General features: G+C 38.2%; 1 protein-coding gene across 1 annotated transcript in view; it reads left to right on the top strand.

Moving 5' to 3' along the window:
- The window catches only part of kcnh1 (potassium voltage-gated channel subfamily H member 1), a 65,875-nt gene that overhangs the window by 17,072 nt on the left and 22,713 nt on the right, over positions 1–26,090 (top strand). Inside the window, exons 3-8 of the mRNA XM_023327975.1 lie at positions 2,389–2,495; positions 3,704–3,832; positions 4,525–4,643; positions 4,742–5,134; positions 15,667–15,824; positions 20,403–20,674. Of these exons, the coding sequence (XP_023183743.1) occupies positions 2,389–2,495; positions 3,704–3,832; positions 4,525–4,643; positions 4,742–5,134; positions 15,667–15,824; positions 20,403–20,674 (1,178 nt within the window). The remainder of the gene's footprint in view (positions 1–2,388; positions 2,496–3,703; positions 3,833–4,524; positions 4,644–4,741; positions 5,135–15,666; positions 15,825–20,402; positions 20,675–26,090) is intronic.

Below are 26,090 nucleotides of genomic sequence, written 5' to 3'. Positions count from 1 at the left end.
TTTTACCCGTGCTGGATCTTGTAAACACTGTGGCAGACCTTTGGGAATTTCCACACATGACAAGGAAGTCGTTTCAGAAATTATTATGCAATATTGTTTGTCTTTGAAGAAAGTCGCTCTCCTTCCGGCGAACAAAAGACAGAACGAGAAAGGGGCGACATTAATCAGCGTTATTACATCAAGCGCTACTCGGAAAGCGTCAGAACTGTCTTATTAGATACGGGCCTCCTTTTGTATTTCATAACAAGATATATTTAGATCATGCTGGAAACCGCTGCTTAAGGCAGCAGTAACACATGAAGTGAGATGAATCCCTCTGGAGCGTGGCTGAAGACAATCTTTAGGTTAAACTCCTATTCAAGAGACTCGTTTTACCAATTAGACATCACGGATGGCTTGCCTTTTTATTGTTTCATGGTACATTTCAGTGGGTTTGTGTCTATATATAAATCGAGTCTAGACTGCAGATGTAACAGGCAACCGCTTTGGTTTCCTACCTTCAAACTCTGGTGGTTGTATTAAAATTGTCTGCTGTTTGGTTTGCAAGACATTTCAGTTTTTTCGACACGTTGGCCTAGACGTCGGGACTTGAAAGACGGTCTGTTGTCTTGGCTTGAACTTATTGACAAAGCAAGTGGATTCCGACGCAGCGAAAGTAAAAGCGGTTCCACGTTTTCACGCCCAGTTACTTTTGGAAGTCGCAAAGAAAATGTACGTTTTCTGCTGCCATCAAGGTTCTGGGAGAGTTCTGGCTGGATAACTGAGAGCTCCACTAATCAGAAGCTCATTTAAATGAATTGGTTTTCTGGCTTTATTTTGAATCTTTTTTTTCATGATCTTTTTTTCAACTTTTAAACGGGTTTTCAAGTGTTTTCACAACATTGTCCTGTTGGAACACTAAGCTGTATACATTTTTTAATCAACCAGCTGTTGAATACGTAGGGACTGCAACTATTAACAAAACACACTCTTAGCATGATACCGTCACCACCATGCTTGACATCTGATCGTTTTGCTAAGTTTGAAAACCTCATCTCGCCTCCTCAAAATGTTCTTCCAAACATTGTTCCACTCTTGGAAAATAATAGTTCAAAACATCGTTTGAAGCCCAGATTTAAGTAGACAGTAATATTGATTATGAGTGCATGTAGCCTTCTGATTGTTTGATTGATTATTTAATTTGTTTCAGTTGCTTAATTTACAAACTGATAGCTGGAAGATTTCACTACACAGTGCATTAATGATTTTTACTTTCTTTTTAGCTTCAAGGTTTCCAGCAGCAGGTGTTGAAATACAAACAGAAGAATCTGTTCTCTCAGATTAGCAGATTAGTAGTGTGATGAGTTCACGCGTAGAGAAGTGAAACAGTTTGACCAATTCTCACTCTCACAATTAATATTCTCCCGAATAAATCATTGCAAAAATCAGAAGTGTCGTTTTTCTTCAGCGACAGAGAAATTACAAATTTGATACAGCATGTCATATTCCAACAGATGTGGAATCAATCTGCTGCACAGACTCTACTTGATATGGTTTTACTAAACAGAGTGAAGGGACTTTCCTGATTTCTGGTTTCCCTTCACCACCCGTCCCGTGCCAGGCTGTGCAAAAGTTTGAAAGAAAACATAACTAAAAAATGATTTTAAGACTCGCTGAATGATTTTTTTTATAAACACAAAGTGACTCAAACTACATTATATGTACTGGCCTATTTAATCATATTAAAAAAAAATAAACAACCAGCCAAAATAAAAGATAAAACCAATATGTAACAAGATTTCATTTAATAAAAATGTGTTTATTGTAGAAGATTGAAACATTTGTTCCAGCTTTAAGCATGGAGGGCAAGCCTGAAAACTGGCTCTAAGTGACCTTTAACTTTTAAACTTTTTGATGTTTATGGTTAGCTGACCAATAGGGGGCGGGGGGGAAATATGTAAACACACTGAAACTAGTAGCTTCCAGTAATAGCCTATGACAACAGAAAATGTGGCATATTTTGCATGATGCAGAGACATTTCACAGTTAGCAGAGCGTCTCCAGAGAGTTTACAACAATAATGATGGCAGAAGCAGCTGCTCATTTGGAATTGATGAGGGCAAATTTGGCAGCTTGAAGGTGGCGCTTGTCTGGAATTGACAGCAGAGCTGATTAGGAACCTGATCTGCATTTTGTCATTTGTGGACAAAGAGAAAACAAAAAAAAAAAAAGAAGAAGAAAAATAGCGCATCCCCTCACATCCTTTTTCCAAACTGTCATACAAACAAACAAACAAACAAAATAAAGCTTCTTAGATACAGTCATAAATTTAGCTTTGCTCAGCAATCTTCATAGAGGTGTCCATTGAATGTACACATTTCCCCTCCCCTTCCTCTCTCCTCTCTTCAGCTTTATGTACGGGGAGCTCACCGACAAGGACACGACGGAAAAAGTCCGACTAACGTTTGAGAATTATGAGATGAACTCATTTGAAATCCTGATGTACAAGAAGAACAGTAAGTAGCGGTGGCGAATGCGAAGGAAGAGAGGAACGAGAGTCTCCTCTCCTTTGTAATGTAAATGCGCTCGGAGCTTGGAGCCGGAGTTCAAAGGCAGCCCAGAACATTTCGGCGTCTGTAGAAATGTGCTAATTGGCTTAAGAGCCAGACTGGAACTGAAAAACCTTCCAGAGGAGAATATGGTTCTGTTTGTTTCAACATGCAGGTGTGGACTGATACAATATTACAGTCCCTGTTATGTAATGGATAAAACTGTGATACAAAGGCTAACCACGGCCCATTGTAAAACTGTGATGAATGAAAATAGTCTTTTAAGTTTTTTTTTTATTGCTTTCATATAAAACCAGATAATAAATATTTCTTAATATAAATTTGAAATACTAACAAAATTACATGGATTTATTTTACAATTAAAAAATCTCTGGAATGAGTTGACTTAGATTAGTTTAAACTATTTTAAAAATATTTCCTGAATGAACCAAAGTGTCTTCTCCCAGGTTTGTTGTTTGATTAACTTTTTTTCCCCCTTTGATTTGATAAAACTATCACAAAAACGTCACAATCCGTCTATGTCTTACTTAATGGTTAAACTTGTGCAGATCTGATGTCACTTATTTGAAGAGAAACATTTTTCATGGCTAATTTATTTAACAATTTGAGTAAAATGAATTAAACCCAAGACTATTAAAAAACGTTTTTTTTTTAAGTGTTTCCTAAGTCTGGATAATTATGAGAAGAAAAAGGAGTATTAAGTATATAAAGATTTTCAGAATTTGTGTTTGTTTGAAGATAAAAATTTAAGTTTCTATAAGTTGATCAAACCGGACTTGTTTACCGTGATGATTCAACCACTCTACTCTTCATCTATAAATAATTGCCTTGATTTTATTATTTTAAATTAGCTTGATGTAAACGCAAATAGTTTGATTTTGAAATGTCTTTTCATTTTTAAAGTAAAAAAAAATAAAAAATTTGAAAAATTGTGACTTGAATCTCGTGGATTACAATTAGAAACAGATGTTGTACGTAATCTTTAGAAAATTTGATTCAAAACTTTAATGAACTTTGAATTATAGATTATTATAATGATAATTTTTTTTTTTACACTCGTTCAACAACTTGTGTGAATTTCCTTATTAGTAAAATGGCTATTTCCTCCTAAAGAAAGCAGATGACGCAGCTAAACTTGTGTTCTGTGTCTCCAGGGACGCCGGTTTGGTTTTTTGTGAAGATTGCTCCCATTCGAAACGAGCAAGAGAAAGTGGTTCTGTTCCTCTGTACGTTCAGCGACATCACGGCCTTCAAGCAGCCCATTGAGGACGATTCCTCCAAAGGTTAGTCCCAACAGTTCACATTTGTTCAGCAGTCAACTTCAGAATGACTTAAGCAAAAACAACAACAACAAAAACACATTAACATTTATAACAAAACATTACTAACACGAAATACCTGAAATTTAAACTGTCAGCTTCATATTTGCTTTTGAACGTTAATAAAAACCCAATTTCACTTTGGCTATTCTCTCTCTCTCTCACTGACGTGACGTTTCTCTTGGTTTTAAAGTTTTAATATTTAACTACTGGCTAGCAAAGCAAGTTTTCCATGCTGTCCTGATAGCTTATTATATTCCGAAAGACGTAAAACTGCTATAATTGGTGTCTAAGGTCAAATCACCGTTCACTTTTAGTAATAATCTCTAAACATCAGGGGGAAACTGTAAAAGACGCAGACCTCCTAGAGGACTGGTAATGTTAATGAAAATAATATGCTAAATAAGATTGTGGCAAGGAATATAAAAAGCTTTAAAGGTTAGCAAAACATCTTCTGGGTAGCCTGGAGACGGACAGGGATCTGTTGCCTGGACGTGAAAATGGGCAAAATAGAAGCTACTAATGCTTTGTACCAATTATTGGTGAGTAGGATTTCTGCAGTAGAAAGAGAGGCTTTTCAAAGCAAGGACTCCTAGGACTTAAATACATGTTCTTGGAAACATGCAGTACCTAAGATCTGTTTGTGCAAACTCCAGGTTGGGGGAAGTTTGCCCGATTGACTCGAGCGCTAACAAGCAGCAGGGGAGTCTTACAGCAGCTACAACCTACAGTTCATAAAGGAGAGAATGTCCATAAGCATTCCCGTCTCGCTGAGGTAAGACCGGTTCAACCCTGAGGTGCAGCACATATTGTCAGCCAAGAGGGACAAATGTGTGTATTTTTCTCCAACGTCTTCCCCGTTGCGCCCTGCAGGTGCTGCAGCTTGGCTCTGACATCCTACCTCAGTACAAACAGGAGACCCCCAAGACCCCTCCTCACATCATCCTGCACTACTGCCTCTTTAAGACCACATGGGACTGGGTCATCCTCATCCTCACCTTTTACACGGCCATCATGGTGCCCTACAACGTCTCCTTCAAGACGAAGCAGAACAACGTGGCCTGGCTGGTGGTGGACAGCATCGTGGACGTCATCTTCCTGGTGGACATCGTCTTGAACTTTCACACCACCTTCGTGGGGCCCGCTGGCGAGGTCATCTCGGACCCCAAGCTGATCCGCATGAACTACCTGAAGACCTGGTTCGTGATCGACCTGCTCTCCTGCCTGCCCTATGATGTCATCAATGCCTTCGAGAACGTGGACGAGGTGAGTCCGCCGCCGCCCGAAGGGGCGCCGCTCAAAGGCCGAGTTTGTCAGGCGGCTCATTCGGTCGTCCTAGCGGAAAAGCTGCTGTTCTCAAAAGGATACCGTCAATTTAAATGCTTAAATTGACAGATTTTTAACTTTGTAATTCCGTATTAGGTCACGTTTAATCGTCAATTTACATTAGAACCATTCAGTTTGGACACTTTTGATTGGTTGAAGCGATGTCAGAACGAAGAGCATGCTCATTTATGAATTACCTAAATGTTTTTTCCATGGGGATGAGTGTTTGCTGAAGAGCCATCACAGGATGTTGAGATAATTGGCACATTTTAATTGGCAAAGTGGCATTTCTTTGTTAAACTAGGGCACACTCCAGAGCTCTGCGACACTGAAACCCAAAAACCATTAACGCCTTTTGACAAGCTGACAAGGACTGACTCACTGGATAATGTAGTTTAAAGGCTTCCCCTCTTTTTTTTATTGTAGTAGTGCTGAGCTCTACAGTTTTAGCTCCATTTGCTATTTTTGTGATTTATTTCAGGTATAGTGAATGAGGGGGTTTCTGAATATCTGGCTCCTTTTTTTTTTATTATCCCATTTTTCTCTTGGAGAAAAGAGTCCCATAAAGTTTATATCACTCTCCAGAATTATAGGCAATGCTTTTTAGAGCAAAGCCTTAGGATTAAATTGATCTTTTATCGCAGTAGCATAATTTAACACAGACTTTCTTTTCTTTTTTTAAAAGAATGCTTTGTCCCGTACACGTCGACAGCATCCCTAATGTCTTTAGGAAAGCGTTAACTCAACATTTATGGTGTTTTACAGAGAAAACAAGGAAAATTTGAGCGTTCTTTGCAAAATCTCAATCATCAAGAGTACTGGGTTTTTGCTTTAGCTCACTCCACACATTTCATTTTTGATTCACATCTGGAAAGGAGGCTGATTTTGTGTTTGACAAAGGAGATCTGTTTATTTGGTCAAATCTAATGATGCATTATTTGTTGTTTTGTTTTTTTTTTGGTGGAGGCTGCTGGGTTATCTACTTCAAAGAATTCATGACCTCGTGCACTCTGATGAAAATCCCTGGGTCTGGAAGAGAAACAAGCTGAAACAGCATCATTGATCATTTTAATGATTTCTCTGACTATAAGTGAAAGATCAGATGAGCAGCCAGAAACAGTTGGGTTCAATACAATACCAGTGTGTTTTGAAAAAGTCAGCAGAGAGCAAAATCTGTATAATACTTTTTATTCCCTTACATACAAATGCATTAGGAATACTACGCAGTGCACATCCTGTTCCCAGGAAAAACAGAATGAAATATTTATCTAAATTTATATCCCTCTGCAGACAGTCGGGAAAGACTCTGTCTGATTATTTTATTTTTATTTTTTTTGTAAATAGAAAACATTTATTTTAATATAATCTAAAAAATGCTTGACAATTTAAATTCCCCTTGAATCACTGAGCTAATTTTGAGTTGCATAACCACTGTTTCTCTCTGGCATCCTGGGTATCCTTAAATCCATTCAAAGTGTAGTGTAGTTTTCGGTTTTCTTCTACCGCTTTTTTGTTTTGCTTTCCATCTTACAGCATCCGAGAACATTTAGGCTGAGAAACTCGTCGTTTCCTACACGTATATTTTCCCCCGGCCAATCGATTGCTTATGAAAGTGCTCGGTTCTTCTGGTTCAGGCCTGCAATGACCCATTTTACACCGATTTGCAGAGGGGAATTCTCTATAGCGAACATGTACAGCACTGGCCACCTTCACCCATCAACAGACATGACACTGCTGATTTTTATTGTTCAAGTTGCTTTCTAACATATTCTGTGTCATCTTGTGTTTGTGTTTTAATGCTTTTCTATGACACGTGGTCATCTGTGCTTATACATAAAGTTGGCTTAAATAAGAGCCACCTGTTTGACACCTGCTTTTCCACAGAATGAACCACGTCACTGATCAGACTGTTATTTTAAGCGTCCTGTTTGCGTCTTGCTTATAATGATTCTCTCACATTAACTCAGCATCAGCTAGCTGTTGCTAACATATTTCAATGTGTTGGCAACAACTAGCTGTAGAGTTTTTTATTACTCCACTAGTTACTTCTGATTTGCTGCCAAAATTGGAGATTGAACTCATTTGTGATGTTGGACTGCTATTGTTTCGAACACTTTTAATCATTCCCAATAAGTCAACACATACTGATTCTTTTATTTTGAAGAACAGCTTTAGCACAAAGATTCTTTTTCTTCTTCTTCTTTAGATTTTAACGGCAGCTTGCATCCATTATTGTTGCACTACTGCCATCTGTTGGACCCTACTACTTATTCCTCAAATTCTCCCAATGAGCCCAGTATTTTTCAAAAAACGAACAGTCTTCTCCTTCCCCTCATTACTATTTAACTGATCAACCACATTCTCAAATTTCAATTCCCTACTAAAACCTAATTCTGTTTTTAGTGATCTTCTTTGATTTAGTGCAAGTATTTCCGTGTCACGTCATATTTATACCCCAGGAAACCGTGAAGACAATTACTAATGAAAAGTTCCTAGACGCTGGGAATTGTTAACGGGCACCAGTCATTTTCACTTTGTTTGAAACAATTATACTTATCCTACTGCAATAAAAGATCATTTTTTTGCACACCACTCTTTCTGTTTGTATCATCTGATGTCAGTGAAGAAGATAAAATAAATAGTTTAAACCCCCTTCATGGAGCCAGGAGAACGATTGATCAAGATCAGTTTGGAAAACCTATTGGACAGATGAAAATGGCGGTGGTTTAACAGTAGTCCAGAAGGAGATGCATTGCCTACGTTTAATTCGATTCACATTGATTAGACACAGCTCTGCGGTGTAACATTTGTCGCTTTTCATTGTGGACCATTGTGTGCTTGTGTCCCTCAAAGTTCTTAAACGTGTCACGGTTCCATCGTTCATGTGTGTTGTTGTGTCAGTGTGAACTGCTGCAATAGCATTTAATGTCTCCGTGTGTCGGACAGAGTCGAGCTCTGGGTTTCAGCTCTTGGGGACTATAAGGTTGCTCACGGAGTCTGAGGTAACGTGAAAATCGGCACTAAATCTTTAAAACAGGGCCTCGGGTGTGGACAGACCGCATTGATCTGTTTCTGCAAGTCCAGCATTTTGGTCCTTTTGGGATCATTTGGGGCTGCAGCATCCGAAATGCTGACAAGTTCAAGTGTGGCAGAAATGTTCAGAGGAAAAGCGAGAGCACTTTTATGGATGCTGTTTGGGGTTATTGTAACTTTTTTGATTTGCTGATAAAAGCAAAAGTTTTAATAGCTTTAGAAATGAAGTTGTCAAAAAAAATCTGAGCAATGGTTATGTGATATAATTAAGGCAGCTAATTTGGAAACTTTGATTAAAACTGCTTCCCGTTGCTTTTAGTGTAAAAGAACAATGTTGAAATATCAAAAGTAACTTCATGTTTTAGTCTCTGAAATTAAGTCAAATAAATATAATTTTGTGACATTTCTATGCAGATTGTTGGATTTTCTTTAAGATTATTGAATGTATAATTGAAACCAAGAAAATTAAATAAAGAAAAAGTCACCAAGTTGGCAACAAAAGCAATAAGACAGGAAATGGACCTAAAGAGTGAGAAAATAAATCAGTGAAAGGAATAAACATTTGAACATTTCTGGACAGAATATTAAATGTTTTTAGGAAGGTTTTCAAACCTGTTCTGACTCCATAAATATTAGAAAAGAAAATGTTATGTTTTTCTTTAATCATTTGCCTGGAATTTATAAAAATACTGATTCACTGGGTTTTAATATACAAAATTGGATTTTAAAGATGTAAAAAGTTTAAGACTTTTGGTTCTCCATGTTTTTTTTTTTAACAGTTTAACTGAGAGGTGTGCTAAGAAACACATTTCTAAGATTTTCCTCCCACTTTCTGCCTCCAACAACTCAGTGAATCCAGTAAGTTTTATATTGGCTGAAGGCGGTCGTGCTGCTGCTGCAGGCCTAATGACTGGCATGAATAACTTTGATGGCTGTTCCTCCCCAGCAGGTCTCCATTAAAGAAAGGGTGGGTGATGATTAAAGTTATTCATGGCGGTTTCTAAGTTATTCTTGTTCTGCGCATGCCTTCGTCACACTGTGCACTTTGATCAGTTTCATTTTTGATTGTTGGATTTCTTTTTTTTTGTCTGTGTATTTACTTGTTGCTTATCAGTAATTAAGCATTCTTTCTCATGTTCCTCGCTTTTGTTTCTTCTTTTTCATCCCACCGCCCCCTTCACATTCTGTTTGCATGGCGTCACCCTCTTCCTCTTCTGCCTGTGTTCATGCATGGGACGTGATGGGAAGAATTGGAACCACCGAGCTGTCACCCAAGTAGGCTTCAGTTTGATTAGAATACGATAATGCACAGTTTTGGGTTTTTACTTCACTCATGCATACTTAACAAACAGTTTGGATAAACTTCTTCATTAGGCTTCAGTAATGGCATACGTTGCACAATTTGTGGCAAACCTGAGCTTGGCTGCATCCTATTAATGGCTGTCAAAGCCAGTCAAGTCACAAGACTTTTTTTTTATTTTTTATGTCAAGTTTAATTTTTAATTGCATTATAAGAGCTATGGGAATAAGTCCTTATATCAGTGATTTTGGATTACTTATGACAAAGCTATAGTAATTATTTTTACTCATTCCAGTATTAAAGTTGCAGATGTTACTTCAGACCACAGTTTCGTGAAACAGAGTTGAAAGTCATCTGAAGGCTTTTCTTTCCTTCCTGCCTCACAGGGTTGAACCTAACTACAAACTTGAATGTATTCCATTTGGGTTTTAGTTGATAGAATAAAACAAAAATAGTGCATATTTGTGAAGCTGAAGAAAAATGATGCATCTTGTGCATTTTGTTTAACAATATTGCATTTGGATTCAGTTCCACGAGTCGATTCTTTCAATGCATTTACAACTATGGATCCACTTCGCAGTCTAGAGAATTTATTTATTTGTTCTCCCCTCCAGGGGGTCTTTTGTGGGCTCTAGTGTCCCTTATATGAAAGTAGGCTAACAGGAAAGGGGGAAGGCATGCGGCAAATGTCGCCGGGTCCGGGAATTGAACCCGCAACAGCCGCATCGAGGACTCAAAGCCTCCAAATGCAGGTCGCGCTAACCCCTACGCCACCACAACACCCCCAGTCTAGAGAATTTTACCTGTATTTATGTTTTTGCAAAAGTGCTCAAGTTCAGTCCGAACCATGCAATTGTAACGCGTTTGTGTGTTTAGGCTTCTGAGGCTGCATCAAGTGCTTTGGCAGCCAGGTTTTCTTTCAGGATTAGCCTGCTATCCATCTTCCTATCAACTCTGATCAGCATCCATGTTCCTGCTGAATAAAGCATCTTCACAGCAGGATGATTTCAGAGTGATGTGTAAAAATGTGTTTTCTGCCACAAGGGTCATTTTGAATGGAAACCAAGAAGTTCATTTTTCTTCTCATCTGACTAAAAGCACCATCTTCCACATGCTCGCTGCCCTCATTAGATAAGTTCAACGAGACTCTTACTATTTTTTTTATGCCATGCTTGCATAAAGACCAGATTTGTGAAGTTCAGAACTAATAGTTGTTCTGTCAAGAGATTGTCTCACCTGAGCATTAGATCTCTACAACTCCTCCAGAGTTACCACAGGCCTCTTCCCTGCTTCTCTGATTAATTCTGATGGTCCATGTTTGTCAGTTTCAATGAACTAACGTGTGTTGATAGATTAGCACCTGATTTGACTGGTGTGCTTATTGATCTTCATGACAAACCTATATGGTATGACCAGAACAACTGAGTTAGTATTGTATTACCAATTAACTCTGTTTATTAATTAAACTGAAGGCCATTGGTTGCACTGAATTCTGTTTAGGAGTACAAAAGTTAAAGGGTCTGAATACAAATGCACACCAAAAAGATTTGAAAACCAGATGTTATTTTCCTTCTGCTTCACAACTATTCATTGTGTTGGTCTGTCACATAAAATATCTATATAAGAAATTGAAGTTGTGGTTGTAAAGTGACAACATGTGAGAAAGTTAAAGGTATGTCAATAGTTTCGTAAGGTAATTTATATTTAATATGATGTGATAAGTAGCGAGAGGTCAAACGTCAATAGGAAATAAAAGACCAATAAAACTTTCTCCAGCAAGGAAGTACAGCAGGCTGAAGGCTGCAAAAGGCCAAATACCAGAAAATCGACAATAAATAAGCAAGTCATAAGTTCAAAGCAGTTTGAATCTCAGCAGGGGCTGATGAGACACAGGTGGAAACAATAAATATAATCACAGGGACAGAAAAGTGTAGGAAAAACTCCAGATATAAAATCCAATGGCAGACTGCTGAAATAAAACAGAACTCATAAGATAAACAAGGCAGAGAGGGGCCTAATGAATTGAAAAAGACACACTTTCTGAGACCCTAACGTTTGCACTTCATGACAAGTGAAGCGAATAGCACCAGAAAAAGAGATGGCATCGCTTTGTGGGTGGAAATGCCATCAGAGAAAAAAAAACCTGCTGATACTAAGCAGCATATATAGCTTAGCAGTTGGTCTATCAAACTGTATCTTATTTACTTATGAGCTTTACTATGATTTGTTGTTCATTATAAAATCCAATTACTCTTTTACAGAGTAGTATCAAGTTTATTTTTTGTCCTTTACTGCAGCAGTTCAGGTGTACCAGCAGCAAAGTGCCAGACAATGGAAGCACACAAACACGTGGAAAACTAAGCAAAAGTAACAAAAAGAGATACTGAAAAGTAATTTCAAATATACAAAATAAAAAAAAAAACAGTGCTCATGAAAATAGTGCAGATTCTTAATTTAGTGCAAATAAATTAGCTAATTTAAAAACTGTTTAAACTGATTTTGTTTATAGTCTGTTTGCAAAAAATATGGAAACCTCTGAAAAGAAATAAAGATATTTAAAAATGACTGAAAAATGAAGTGAAATCAAAAATCGTCAAGAGAAGTAGTTTCTGTAATGAGCTTGGCAGATGCGCAGATTCACCAGGTGTTTGCTAATTGCTGCCGCCGCCGGTTTGGTGGAGCTGAGTGGGTGAGGTGTGGGGTAAGGGCGCTCAGTGGGGCCCAAGCTCGGCTGGTGACTGCAGCTACAAGGAGAAACTTGAGGGAGCGTTTAAGCACCCTGAAAGAATCAAAGCAACATGGCAGTTACTTTGAATATATATATATTTTTATGAGGGAATAACATATAAGGCTAAAAAAAGTTGTCTTTTTTTTCATAATACACCTGCTTTAAAAACTTGTTAGTTTAAAGAAGTATAAAATACACCCCTGATAGGATAAAATGTCTGTCTGTCTGTAGTGACTTTAAGTTAAAGTGTTTGGTAAAAGCTTAATAATTGACCATAGCTAGCATTAGCGCTATGCTAGCTTGCTATTCTAAGTAACCAAACACGTTTTCTGCCGTGAACTGAATTCAATTCCACAACCCATTCACTTTAACATTATTACGCAGCAACATTTCACCATCTTATAATTTTTTTATTCAGCCTGTGAAAGAGGCTCAACAAAGTCTCATGAGGTCATTGTGTATCTTAAAATGGCTGTGTGAAGTACGATGAGGCTCTTTCTATTGTCTTTGTTGGCCCAAAAAACTGGCTAGACGTTTCTTAGAAACTGCCCAACTTCTGTCCCAACAGTACAAACTCTGCATTTGGGTTGAATAAATACCGCAGCTGTCTTGTTTGTAGCGATTCATCCTCTAAGTCTAGCAAAAGAAAACGACCTGGAAGATGACAAAGTGACAAAGTTTCAGGAAAAGAAAAAAAATAAAAACACATACAAACAGATGATGCTGCAGAGGAGCAACTAATTAGATTATTCTGAACAGGATGTGAATAAATTATGAGAAACTTGTGGAAACGTCTTTCCATAATTGGATATGCCCCAAGATCTTTGTGGTGCATAGCTGCTGTACTGCTCTTTCTGGTTTATCTGAGTGCTATGAATCATCTATTTTTTCACCACAAAGTCATAAGTTAACAATTTAATCCTCACATTTGACACAAAGGACATGTATTATGTAAAACATTGGTAGAGGTGTCAAATGCGTAACTTTTATTCTCATTACAAAAGATTTATCAACTTCGACCGAGTAAACATGCTCCTTTTCATTAAAATATGAGGAGGGGATCAGAAACAAGCATCTTGATGCATCAGTAAAAAACAGATTGCCATACACTGTTTATAAAGACACATGGCATTTTTTTCTCACTGTCTGACATTTAAGCTGCAGTATATAACTTTTATAAAGAATGTTTTTTTAACGTATTTGTTAAAGTTGTTATATCCTGACAGTATAGTATGGGACAGATCATTTATGAAAAAATAAAGCTCCTCTGCCATCTCCATGTGGTCCTACTGCCATCTGCAGAAATACACTGCTCTGTCAGAAACAACCAATCAGAGCCTGGAGGAGGTGCTTATCGCTGTCAATCACCCTCATGTACGTTCTTTAAATCAGACAAATGTTATGTTTTAGGCCAGGATCATCAAACTTATTTTTATTTGCTAAAAGCCAGAATAAATAATGAGAAGAATTTTTTGAACAATTTTTAGTATCATCTTAAAATTCTGAATTTACAAACACTTAGCTTACTGTCCATTTAAACAAACAGGGAAAACTCTTAATAGGTTCATAAACAACAGCTGAGTTAAATGGAGGCACAACTTTGGATGTATTTCAATGCAAGGCCTCAAACACACTCCTTCTATGACATCATGGGAATATAAAAAAAATAATTCAGGCAAGTTTTCAAAAACAGAGTTGTGGACCTCTTCAAGTCCAAAGCTTCCGCTTTTATCTGTTCACACAATTATATGCAAGAAGAGTCTCCGTGTGGGAATGTCTAACTACCATACTGTTCAGGACGACCCACACACAAGCAAAATGCCTTTTTAAGATGCCGATTGAAGCTGGTAAGAGAGAGCAATTATCCACGCTAAAACAAATCCATGTATTGGGCTAAGAGGCCACTCAGGGAGAAAGAAGCTATTATTACAATAGTAACATAAATAGCAAGATTGCATCTGGTAAGCAAACTTGGAGACAAAGACCACAACTTTTGGAGACATGTCCTGTGGTCTATGAAACTAAAATTAAAGTTTTTTGCCCATAAAGGCCGTCATTGCGTTTGAAGGAACAAGGCGAACTTGGGAAACATCAATCAATTGTGAAGTTTGGTTGCAGCAGCATTGTGTTGTGTGGCGTTTTTGTTTTGCTATAGGAGTGATTGCTACACTTCACAAAGTAGATTGCACCATTAGGACAGAACATTCAAAAATATTGGAGAAACCTCTCAAAACCATCGACTAGGAAGTCAAAGCTAAGGCGCAACAAGCTTTGGTCCAAAAGCACGGTGACCCCAAGCGTACCACCAAATGAGTTACAAAGCGGCTTTAGGACAAAAAAGTCAATGTTTTTAGTAGTGGCCATTACAAGTGTCTGATCTAAAGGCTGGAAAGTGATTTCATACAAGCTGAAGTTTAGGTGTCTGATGGGCATCTCTTGACAGATCAAGTGACAGCCAACACAGCAGTTGTACTCGCATTGCAGACCACAGCACTTTAGCTAAATCAATACCCAGATAGTGCACAGACACACACATAAAGAATACCAACAGCACTGCAGAGCAGACTGATGGGATTGCAGTTGTCGCTTTGAATCAGGGAGCGAGCGTTTCAGGTTGCAGCTAAGCTGAGTAGACATTTAGCCTTTGGTTAGAGCTGCTTAGAGTTGTAAAGTTTTATCACGTTGTAGAAGAATGCTTTTGCAATCAAATCTTAATAGATTTTTTTTGTTGTTCTTTTTTATTAATTATGCGCTTGTAGTTTAGGGTGGACAATGTTTTTTAGGAAGATTTTGTTTTTATATAGTGGCTACTCTGAAAAGCTTTCAATTTTTTAAAATATATTTTATGTTCATATTTGCTGTAGGTTTTACTTCAAAAAACCGGGAATCGCATAATTTAGGCCGATTAATTTTATTTCGACGTGCGTCAGTGGTCTGCCATCCTAGCGTCTGTTAAAAAGGAAAGCAAGTGAAAGAATTACAGATAGCATTTTGCCTCGTACTCAAAATGTAGAAAAATATGTTTTTGATTACTACAGATTTAATCTAACCCAAAATACATAAACATTGCCCCAAATGTGCAACTGAGAAGGTAAAAACAAAGAAAAGAAAAATCTGCAGTCCTCATCCAGCTGTTAAAACTATATTTTAAACTTTTTAAGTTTATGTTTCAGTAACAAAACTAAAAAGAATGTTAAAATAAGCAATGTCAAGAATTGAGTCAAAATATGTATTATAATTTAGACATTTACTTTCCTAACAAAAACAGATATTTTTTATCGACACTTTTGAGGACAAACATGAATAACAGAAAATAAAAATAAAACGTTTGAATATTCAAAAAAATAAAACTCTACTGAGAGTCTTCCAATGCTCTTATCTAATATGTTTCCTGTTTCGCTTTTCTTCCAGGGGATCAGCAGTCTGTTCAGCTCTCTTAAGGTAGTTCGGCTCCTCCGTTTGGGTCGAGTCGCCCGCAAACTGGACCACTACATCGAATACGGGGCGGCCGTCCTGGTGCTGCTGGTCTGTGTTTTTGGACTGGCAGCACACTGGCTGGCCTGCATCTGGTATGTCTGTATGTTTGTCCCAGATCAACAAAACATTACATAACGCTTTTTCACTCCCAATATTGCAGTGCATTGATTGCAGAGCCATTTCATATAAAAGAGGTCAGTGGTGAAGCTGATCTGCGCATTAATTATATATTTTTTTGAAAAACATGCTTGTCGTCACTCATCAAACCAGAATCTCGAGGGCTAAAGAGTTATTACACTTTGAGGAGAGTTATTATTTTACTCATTAATATGCAGATTTATGGAGATGGGTCTCTAAAATCTAATCAGATCATCGACGCAGCAGGGGCTCTATAGAGTGTAAAGGCGGCATTAAGTTGTCATGATATGTTGTATCTGATTTATTGTGCTAATGAGAAGATCTACAAACATACTGATACACAGATTATTTATTACTTTGTCTATTTATTGCTCCTCCCACACAGAAAAACAGAAGAAGCCATTATCTTTTTTTCTGTTGTTGTGAATAATGTTCTAATCTTTTCTGCAGATGTCTTTTATCTATGCTTTTTTTCTCTTTCCGATTACACACTTGCTACAAATGTTCACTCACTGTCAGTTTCACTCGGAGGCTCCAAGCAGCGCGGTTTGCATCAACTGTCGGTCCAGACAGCATAATCAGACCTGAATAAATGTACCTGATGGTGCTCCAAAACCAGACAGCGATACCAGTAAAAATAGCTCCTCTGTGGTTTCAGTGGTTGCCATGGTCACACGCGGAGTCGCGTCGGCGACTGGAGAAAAGTTTAGCCGTCGTCAACTGGGATGACAGCAGCAACTGCAGGAGCTGGCTTCCTGCTCGCTGCCTGCCTGTCATTTTCTTTTGCGCAGAAAACAATGGAGGTGGCTGAAGTGTTAGTTTTACTCTGGGGCTGGAAAAACAAAAGCATATTCTTGCTCCTGAATAAGAACACTGGAGATTTTTTTTATTTTTATTGTTGCATTAAAAAGCCCAAAATTATTTTCTAAAGAGTTGAATAAAGGAAATCAGGCAAAAAGGAAACGTGTAAACATTGCCTCATCCACTTCTGTTCATTTATATTCTGGAGACTAGAAAAAAAAAAGCGTCTTTTATACAGGAAGCCTGGTATTTTCATATGCAAATAGCTAAAACAGACAGGTGCTCCTGATGATGAATTGTTTTTTTCTATGCACCCTGGATTCAGTCAGCAGTTGCAGTGAATTACTCACTAAAATTCTCTCATAAAAGCCACATAAACCCTAAAGAGGACTTTTTTTTTTTACAAAAATAAAATGTCTCACACTGCAACGGCTGTCATTTGCTTGGGATGCCTGTTTTGACATTATTTTCTGTTCTATTGGCACAAATTCTTTATCATCTCTTTTTCTATGGCATTTATTGTATTGTTACTACTGTTTGTACTATTTACCACCTAACTTGAGGTCTTTTTTGGTTTTCATCTCTGTGTGGTCAATCTGTGCACTGTTGTTAATTGTGTTCTTGTGTATTTCTATTTTTAGGGATTTTTCTTTTGTAGTTATTTATTCAATCATGTCAATTAGTTTGTGATTGGAGTGATTTTCTATAATTATTTTTCAATTGTGTATCCTTAAAGTTATTACTCTTTCTTTTTTTCTTGACACATTTTGTCTTCCTCTCAAAAATCTTTTTTCTTTCTGGTCATTTTACATGAAAAACAATTAGCTTCATTTCGTCAAACTACAATGTATAATGAATAGACGGTTTTGTTGAGTTCAAACAATTCAGACTTTGTGATAAGACTAATCAAGTCCTACAGATAGTCAGGGGATGAAAAGGGTTGTATGAAATGTTTTTCAGTGTGGATTCACATTTTTCTTTAGTATGCGCACAAAAGCAAAAACAAAGGAGTAAAGAACAAACCAGAGTCTTTGTAAGCTAAAAGTGTTTTTATAAAAATCAAACATTTTGAGATGCTTTCAAGTCTTAGTGAATTGAAGTCAAACCTGCAGTGGAATGCACATCTTATTACATTTATTAATTACATAGAAGTGTGTAACTTTGATAAAAAATATGTTTTTACATATTCGTTGAAACTGTGACTATACCGTGACCGTATGGTATGAGACAAATAATATTTGGGGAAAAAAATCAATCTCCTCTGCCTAATCTCATGCTAACTTGAAACAACCAATCAGAGCCAGTAGGCGGATCTTAGCGCTGTCAATCACCACTCCACGTGGCACTGCTCATTCATCCTCTCCTTCTCCCCCGCCCCTGGCTCTCTGCATCTAGCACAGCCCGCTGTGAATGCTCAGGCTAGTCAGCATGCCCACTCTTTCTGGTATTTCCTGTAACAATAAGTTGTTTCTCCACCATGAGTACATTTAGCAGCGAGTACATGAGAGTGACTGATGGCGATAAAACCTTCCCCCTGGCTCTGATTGGTGTTTTTGGTCAGGAACTGTGCATTTCTTCAGAAGTCAATAGTAACTCGAGGTGGAGGAGATTGATCTTTTCACAGATTATCTGTCTCATATCATACTGTCAAGACATGACAGTTTTAGCAAATACATATAATATGATGTTTTTAATGTAAACGTTACATACCGCACATTTATGTGATTGTGTACTTTAATACAAACATGTTCTCATGCTCAACTTTGCATTTCAGGAGAATATTTTTTGTCACCTTGTTTGTTTATAATTATCCAAACTGGTGACATCTACAGTGTTACTCAAAATGTTGAGTAAAACGAAATAAAAATGTCATCCATGTTGTAAACTAATGGCCTAACAGGATAACAAACAAAAGATTTGCAATGATCTGACAGGATGTGAAGAACATCAAGAGGTGAACTATAATAATGCAGGATCGTGACTGGCACATGTGTGCAGTGTGATAATTTACCCACGTCCAGGGATCTGCACTGCAAAGCAGGATTAGTGGTTTAGTTCTGGACTCTCATGCTCCACAAAGCTGGTTCACTTCTTAAATAAGTTTGCTACCATGGTAACTGATGTTGGTAAGCTAACCTGCTCTAAGCAGATTAGAGTTTTTAGTTTGAAGAGATGCATTGCTGTGAAGTTACACCAACAAAAACTTCAAAATGAATCTAAACCTGAGCTCTAAGACTTGAGATGAGATGAAACTGTGGAGGAAATGTTTAAAGAGAACTCTTTAATGTTCCTGTATTAAATTACGCCTAATGACAGACAGTACAGGACGAAGGACAAGTATTTAATGGGAAAATGTAGTTTTTAGTCATGAGAAACTTGAGACTTGACTTGGACTTGACACTCGAAGAATTGAATTGGAGTTGGATTGCTGTTCATTCCTGTTTGGAGGTGAAGACTTCAAAGGTTTTAAATCTTAATAGCTTTTATCCTGGTAAAATAATATAATGGTTTTTTTAAACAAAAATCTAGAAGTCAATGCTTACTGTATTAGAAGCATCTAAAGTAAAATATTTACAAGCCATTTATCCATTACAAAATTGTAGAGCAGTATCATAAAGCACTTAATTTGTTCAAAACAGCTTTATCATATTATATCATGACCTTTTCTTGTTTTTTTTTTTTTTTTTTTGGTCATTGTCACATGTTTAACCTGACTTTAGAGACAGAAAAGAATCTCAGATGTTTAAATTGTTTTAGCTTTACGTTTTGTTGTTGTGATTGGGTCACAGATTCCAAATCCACACATTTTACATGAATTTGGACTTAAGCCATATCTAAAACCATGAGCTACTTTACTGAGTTGATAGCCAGCTTCATGGTACCCACCATAATATGCACTGCTAGGGTTCTTTTAGTGAGATATGTTTGAGAACCCTTATGTTTCTTGAACCTGCTTTGTAGATTAGAGCCTCATTCAAGCCGTGGTACAGAACAAACAGAAACTACAGACAGAATATGACAAAAACGGAGGGCTTCTTAAGCTTTCTATGTTCCTGATATTAAAGTTTTTATTCTATGTGCATCCTCAGTCTCTTTAACTTATAAAATGTCAATTGTTCTCATCTAAATATTTTGTACCTTTTGTATGCAGACCTTAATTAGGAAATTAGATTTAAGGTGTAGCTATTAGATGCTTTTTTAGTAAAAAGTTGCTTATGTGCACATAAAGATGCAGAAGAGGTACTTTAACCTTTCCAGGAGGCGTTGCTTTGGGAGCTCCACAAAGAAATGTTTCAGTGAGGACATCTTTAGCACATTTACATAAGAGCAGTCCCGGGTAGACGTCAGCTTAGTTTTTATTTAAATAAAGGTTTCATTATTGCCTCGGCCTTCTGGGGCGGTTGCATTTTTACCCTCCCTTCACTCTAACTACACAAAACCGGGTCATTGGGATTTTTATTCTCATAACAAATTAATGTGATTCTTTAAAGTCTCAAGAGGATCTGGAAATTTTTTGTGTGTTTACTTGAGTTGCAAGACACTGTTGGAAATCACTTTTTTCTTTAAGAATAATGTTTGCTTTCTCCTAGGCCTTTATTGATATTTTTACTTGAACCTAAGTAGATCCCCTAACTTCTATCCACTAGAGTTCTTCACCGCTGTGCCTTGTGGCATAAAAACAACATTATGAAACACTATAATTGAAAAGCTGTATCATTATTTACCCTCAGGTATAGCATTGGAGACTACGAGGTGATTGATGAAGAAACCAACGTTGTCCGCATGGACAGCTGGCTCTACATCCTGGCTGAGACGATGGGCAGGCCCTACCGCTTCAACACCACCGGTTCGGGAAAGTGGGAGGGCGGGCCCAACAAAGACTCGGTCTACATCACCTCCCTGTACTTCACCATGACCAGCCTGACCAGCATCGGCTTCGGCAACATCGCTCCGACGACGGACGGGGAGAAAATCTTCGCTGTGGCCATGATGATGATTGGATGTGAGTGGAATACGTTTTTTTTTTCTAGTGAGGCAGATGTGTTATGCTTTTAAAAGCCACAGTGTTGACATGTGTGATGAAGTAAATTATGAATGGAGCCATCAAAGTTTAGAAAACAGAATGCCAACAGATGAGTAGCAGTGTGGTCCATTATGCTGTTCAGTTTGAACATCTTGCAATTTATGTTGACAACTACCTGACATTAAAATCTCGGAGTAGCTGACCTCTGTCTAAAGGTTAATTAGATAGGTGTGCGGACATCCTCAAAAAGTCTTAAGTTTAAAATTTATGTATCTCAAATTAAGGCTTTAAATGTCTTAAATTTCAGGTCTTACATTTTGTCGTGACAGGACGATGTAATCTGATATATTCTATGCAGTGTATTTTTGTGGCTGCACTACTCTGTCAGGCAGACGTTTGAGTTGCACGCAGACATCTTTACTGTGCTCTGTGACTTGAAGTTGTCAATGCTACTGCTAACTAGCTACTAATGCACCTTATCGCTAGCTAGCTAGCTTGCTTTTTTTCCATCAGTCATGGGTTACTGTTAATTTATCGCCAGTTGACTGGACGACATTCATCTTTGCCCCTGGCTCAGTTTTGTTGCGAACCCGTACAATGTTATGTGACAAAAAAAGCTTAGCACTACTAAGCTACTAGGTTGTGTATTTGACTACTACGTCAAATACACAGTTTTCTATTGTACATTTCTGTGATGATACAGGTCTTAAATTTCATTCATAATGGTATTAAATGGCCTTAAATTTGAGTTGGTGAAACCCGCAGAAACCCAGTATGAAGCAATTCTTCGTCTTGTTGTTGGACTCCTGTTCTTCGTGAGCTTTAAATGAGAATGCGCTTCCTCCAACAAACGTTCGATTGGCTCTGCTATCAACAAAATAAATGGCTTGAAGCCTCATAACTATTGTAGCTGAAGTTATGTAACAGCTTCTTGAAGATATATAACTGCATGCCGACTTTTTTGTCAACGGCAGCACTAATTTAACATCATACAGAGAAAGCTCTAATGAATTCCACCCCTTAGTTTCCTTTTCGATCTCATCAGCGCTGCTGTCAGCTCCATTCAGTCTGGTTTAATACAATGACATAAAGCAAAGTGACATTTCACTCATTATCTCAGTCTGCTGTGTGATAACGTGTTAAAAATATTTAGATTTTCTAGCATATGCTTTCTGTTATCCTTCCTGAAAATGGTAGGCCCGAAATGGTAAATAAGAAGCTAACATGGCAAACTTTAGAGCAAATTCAATAGTTTACAGTGCCTTGTAAAAGTATTTACACCCATTAAACTATTGTCATATTTTGTCACATTGCAACCACAAACTTCAGGGTATTTTATGGGCTAATAGAGCAACACAAAGTAGCTCATAATTGTGAAAAAAAGGAAAACGGCAAATTCGATTTTCTGAAAAGTGTGGCATTCATTTGTATCCACTCCCCCTTTACTTTGATACCCCAAACCAAACACACCTTTTGGAATAAATGTGAAATGTTGTACAAAAGTTACTTCATCCTGATTGAGTGAAATATGGCAGTGGCAGTCTTGGGAGAAATCCTGGGGCAGAGGTCAACCTCTCAGCAGTACAGTGGCCCCAAACATACAGACAATAACATACAGTGGAATAATTTAAATCAAAGCATTTTCAGGTGTTATAATGGTCCAGTCAAAACCCAGACCTGAATACAAAAGAGAATCTGTAACAAGATTTGGAAACTGAAGTTCACAGATGCTTCCCATCCAATCTGACAGAGCATGAGCCGTTTTGGAAAGAAGAATGGACAAAAACAAAAGACTTACTAAAATATTTGCTTGAGGAGAACAAATGATGAATACAAATACATGGCAACGCTTTAAAAAGTCTTAAAACTAGATACACGTATCACTTTATATTCCTGTTCTGTAAGGTTTGAAGTTTTAAAGTGACAACATCTCAGAGAAGAAAAAGGAGTAGGATTTTTTTCTGCACATCAATATACACTCACTCTGCAGCAGTCTGATGTATAGCACTAATCTTGTTGTCGGGTTGCTCTTCATCCATATGCTTTGAGCAGAGGTATATCTTACGAAACAAGACTTCCATCGACTCCACTGTCAATACTAATAAAACAATTGAGCAGGTTTGAAACCTCGGCACTACATACGCAGAGTTACATAACAGCTTCTTGTAGAAATGAAGCTGAACAGAGCAGCTCGATGTGGGCTACCGCTCTGTTAGCGTGTAGCAAATATTTAACATGATACAGAGAGAGCTTTAATGTATTCCTTACTTTCTTTTGCAACCTTATCAGCGCTGTTGTCAGATCCACTCAGTCCAAATCAATACGACGACATGAAGTATGAGGACATTTTAGTCGCTGCTGTTTGAAGACGAGTTATAATAGGAAGGGAACATCTTGGACCTTAGAGCAACTTCAACAGAATAATACAAAGGTTTTCACATCCCTTGAACTTTTCTCCATTCTGTCACGTTACAGCCAGACACTTAAATGTACTTTCTAGGTGTTTTTTAATGTGTGAATAAAACAAGAAAAGTTTTTTTACTGAAGGAGGAGAGCCAAGGAAACTTATGTTAGCCTGTAAACATTATCTACATATTAAAACATGCTGGCAGCACCAGGCTGTAGAGATTCTTTTCTTCAGCAGGGACGTGGATACTGGTCAGAGCACATGGAGAAGATGGATGATATTAAAATACTTAACATTCCTGAAAGAAGACTTGTTGGAGGCTGAAAATCATTTAAGACTGGGTGAAGATTCACCTTCCAGCAGCCCTAAACACATATCCTTAGCTATAATAGAAAGGGTTAGAATTTATAGAAGGATTTGTGGAAACGCTGAAAAGTAGGTGTGATCTGATCCGATATTAAGATCGGCCAAAAGTATCGAAACCGTATCAGCCCCAGCATTTCTATCCAGCACACTAATAAATGAGTCAGTTCTTGTCATACATGTTGTTGTCGACTATTATTGTCTGTCTGAGTTATGTGACTTGATCAAGTCGTTTCTAACAATCCACTCTACAAAGTCAGTAATAAAATTTGTGCTGATAATGTATTGGGCCAATATCAGTACTGACTAATTCTCAAAGCTGCAATATCTGAATCATATCGGAAATGAAAAGTTGCATTGGGACATTTCTAGTTGTAACGACTACAGCAAATTGTGAAAAAAGTTCAAAGGGTGTGAATAACTTTGCAAGGCACCGAGTATGTTTGGTTTTTTTCCTCACCCAGTGTTGTTCGGTGTTCTTGTTATGCTGCAGTTACTGGACTGGAAGTTAAAATCTGCTAACAGGGGCTTGAAATGTTCTTTCTTTCCACCGTTATTAACGAGGATCTCAGCTTTTGCAGCTCATAAAGCCGCGTGCAGCACGGTGCCATTACTGCACACAGAGAGCTACCTCGCAGCAATAACTGACTCCACCAGATCAATTTAGCACAGCTCTCCCTCCGATCCCACCGCAATCACCCCTCACCTCTGCTGTATTTTTGTCAGCTACTGTCTCAACCCTGCACACACACACGCCCTGTCCCTCCACTCCCCATTCCCCTCCTTCTACCTTCACTCCGATTTGCCTGTTATGGTTTATGAACGCTCTCCGCAGGGTTAGGGGTGGACCCGGCAAAAAAAAAATAAAATAAAAAAACTCCTTTTCAGACCCATCTTTGTCTCAAATTTTCATTGTGAGAGACAAATTACCTTAAATCTCTCAAAACCAGACCGCCTTGGGAGGATTCTGTTGTAGATGCAATCTAGTCTACTCCGTGGCTGTTCTCCATGAAATATGGATGCGCTGATTCTTGCTATTTTTACCAGCGGCATCGGATCGGCGCTGGCAGCAGAGGATCACAGCGTGGGGAGGGATTGTAGGGTGGCATGGGAAACAGTAAGTGGAGGTTGTGGGGGGGGAGAGTTGTACTGTACATTTGTCCTGTTTCCATAGCAACTGGTGGCCCCCGGGACTGGAGTTTCTATCAACTATGCTTTAACTACCTTCAAATGAGCCAGCTGTTTGATGGCATTCAGGGAAGTTGTGTGCGGCAGGAAGTACAGGAGGATGTTGCCAGCTAGATGAAGCTCCTCCGTGTGCAGCGAGAGATCAAGTTTCTTTTGTAACAACATTTCCTGCTCTCCAAAAGGCGCGCAGTCGTCCCCAAAGTCTCGCTAAATGGAGTTAAAGCTGCAAAGAACGTTTTAGGTCTGAAAACCTGTGATAACGTCCCTACAGCTGAGAGATTGTGATGGTTCCCCCCCATTAAAGGAGTCATGAGCTGTTTTTAATTAGCATTATTGCCCACGTGCAGTTTTTTTTTCACCACTTTGATTGAGAGCGAAATAAACAAACACGCATTGGTGCGTGCGTGCGTAGGTTACTGTCATCGTCATCGTATGATAATTGAAATGTTTGGTTGGCATGTTTCCCTCTCCGTCCCTTCAAGCAGGGCTAATTATGGCTGCATTGCCAAGAGAGGCCTGCTCACACAGAGCAGACATCTGATAGCTTTGATCCACACGCGCCAGCTGTTGCCACCTCTGATCCGCTGCTTGACTCTTTCCTTTCGCCTTCCTTGATGATCGAAGAAACGAGTTTTGATTCTTGCGTCGACTTGTGATGTGGGACGGAGCGTCCTGGAAGCAGCTTACAGCGTCTCAAACTGAAGCTGAAACAGTAGGTTTTCCCCTTTGGCAAGAGGTCTTTGATTATGTTTGGGCCTAGTTATGATTAATGCTCTGTAATTTCCCAAAGGATTAATTTAGGCGTTCACTGCATAAAATAATATTCGGTCTGGAGGCATATTTGGTCCTGATAAGTCATATAAATATGAGATATTCATGCCCCTATAAACTTTTTCACATTTTGACATGCTACAACTACAAACTTCACTGGATTTTAATAGGATTTTACGTGTCCAGCTGCTCTGTGAAGACCTCAAACCTTTGTTGGAGAACATTTGTAAATAAACAGCATAAAGAAGAACAAGGAACACAGCAGACAAGTCAGAGAGAAAGTTAGATTAAACAATAATGTAATGTTTGTACATCTCACAGAACTTTGGTCAGTCCATCAAATGGAAATGGGAAGAGCATGGCACAACAGCAAACCTACTAAGTAATGCCCGTCAGTCTAAGTTGATGCATTCTGTCAGGACAACATGAACTGGAGAAGCAAGAGGTGCATGCTGTACCAAGGACCACTGAAGGAAACAACATGAAAACCTCCAAAGAAGATGTGAGCGCAACTTCCTTCTTTGCAAAATGCAAACAAAAATGAAGCGATGTCAGATTGTAGGATTTCTCTTTTGTCTTTGGTGAAAGGCCACAAGTAATTTTTCCCACTAGCGCTAAACACACAGTTTGTTTTGGTTGTATTTACCCAGGACGCCCTGGGTTTGC

The sequence above is a fragment of the Xiphophorus maculatus genome, chromosome 22 (assembly GCF_002775205.1).
Source record: "Xiphophorus maculatus strain JP 163 A chromosome 22, X_maculatus-5.0-male, whole genome shotgun sequence".
NCBI classification, from domain to species: Eukaryota; Metazoa; Chordata; class Actinopteri; order Cyprinodontiformes; family Poeciliidae; genus Xiphophorus; species Xiphophorus maculatus.
Note: the sequence above shows the minus strand (reverse complement) of the source record. Positions and strands in the feature narration are given on the sequence as shown.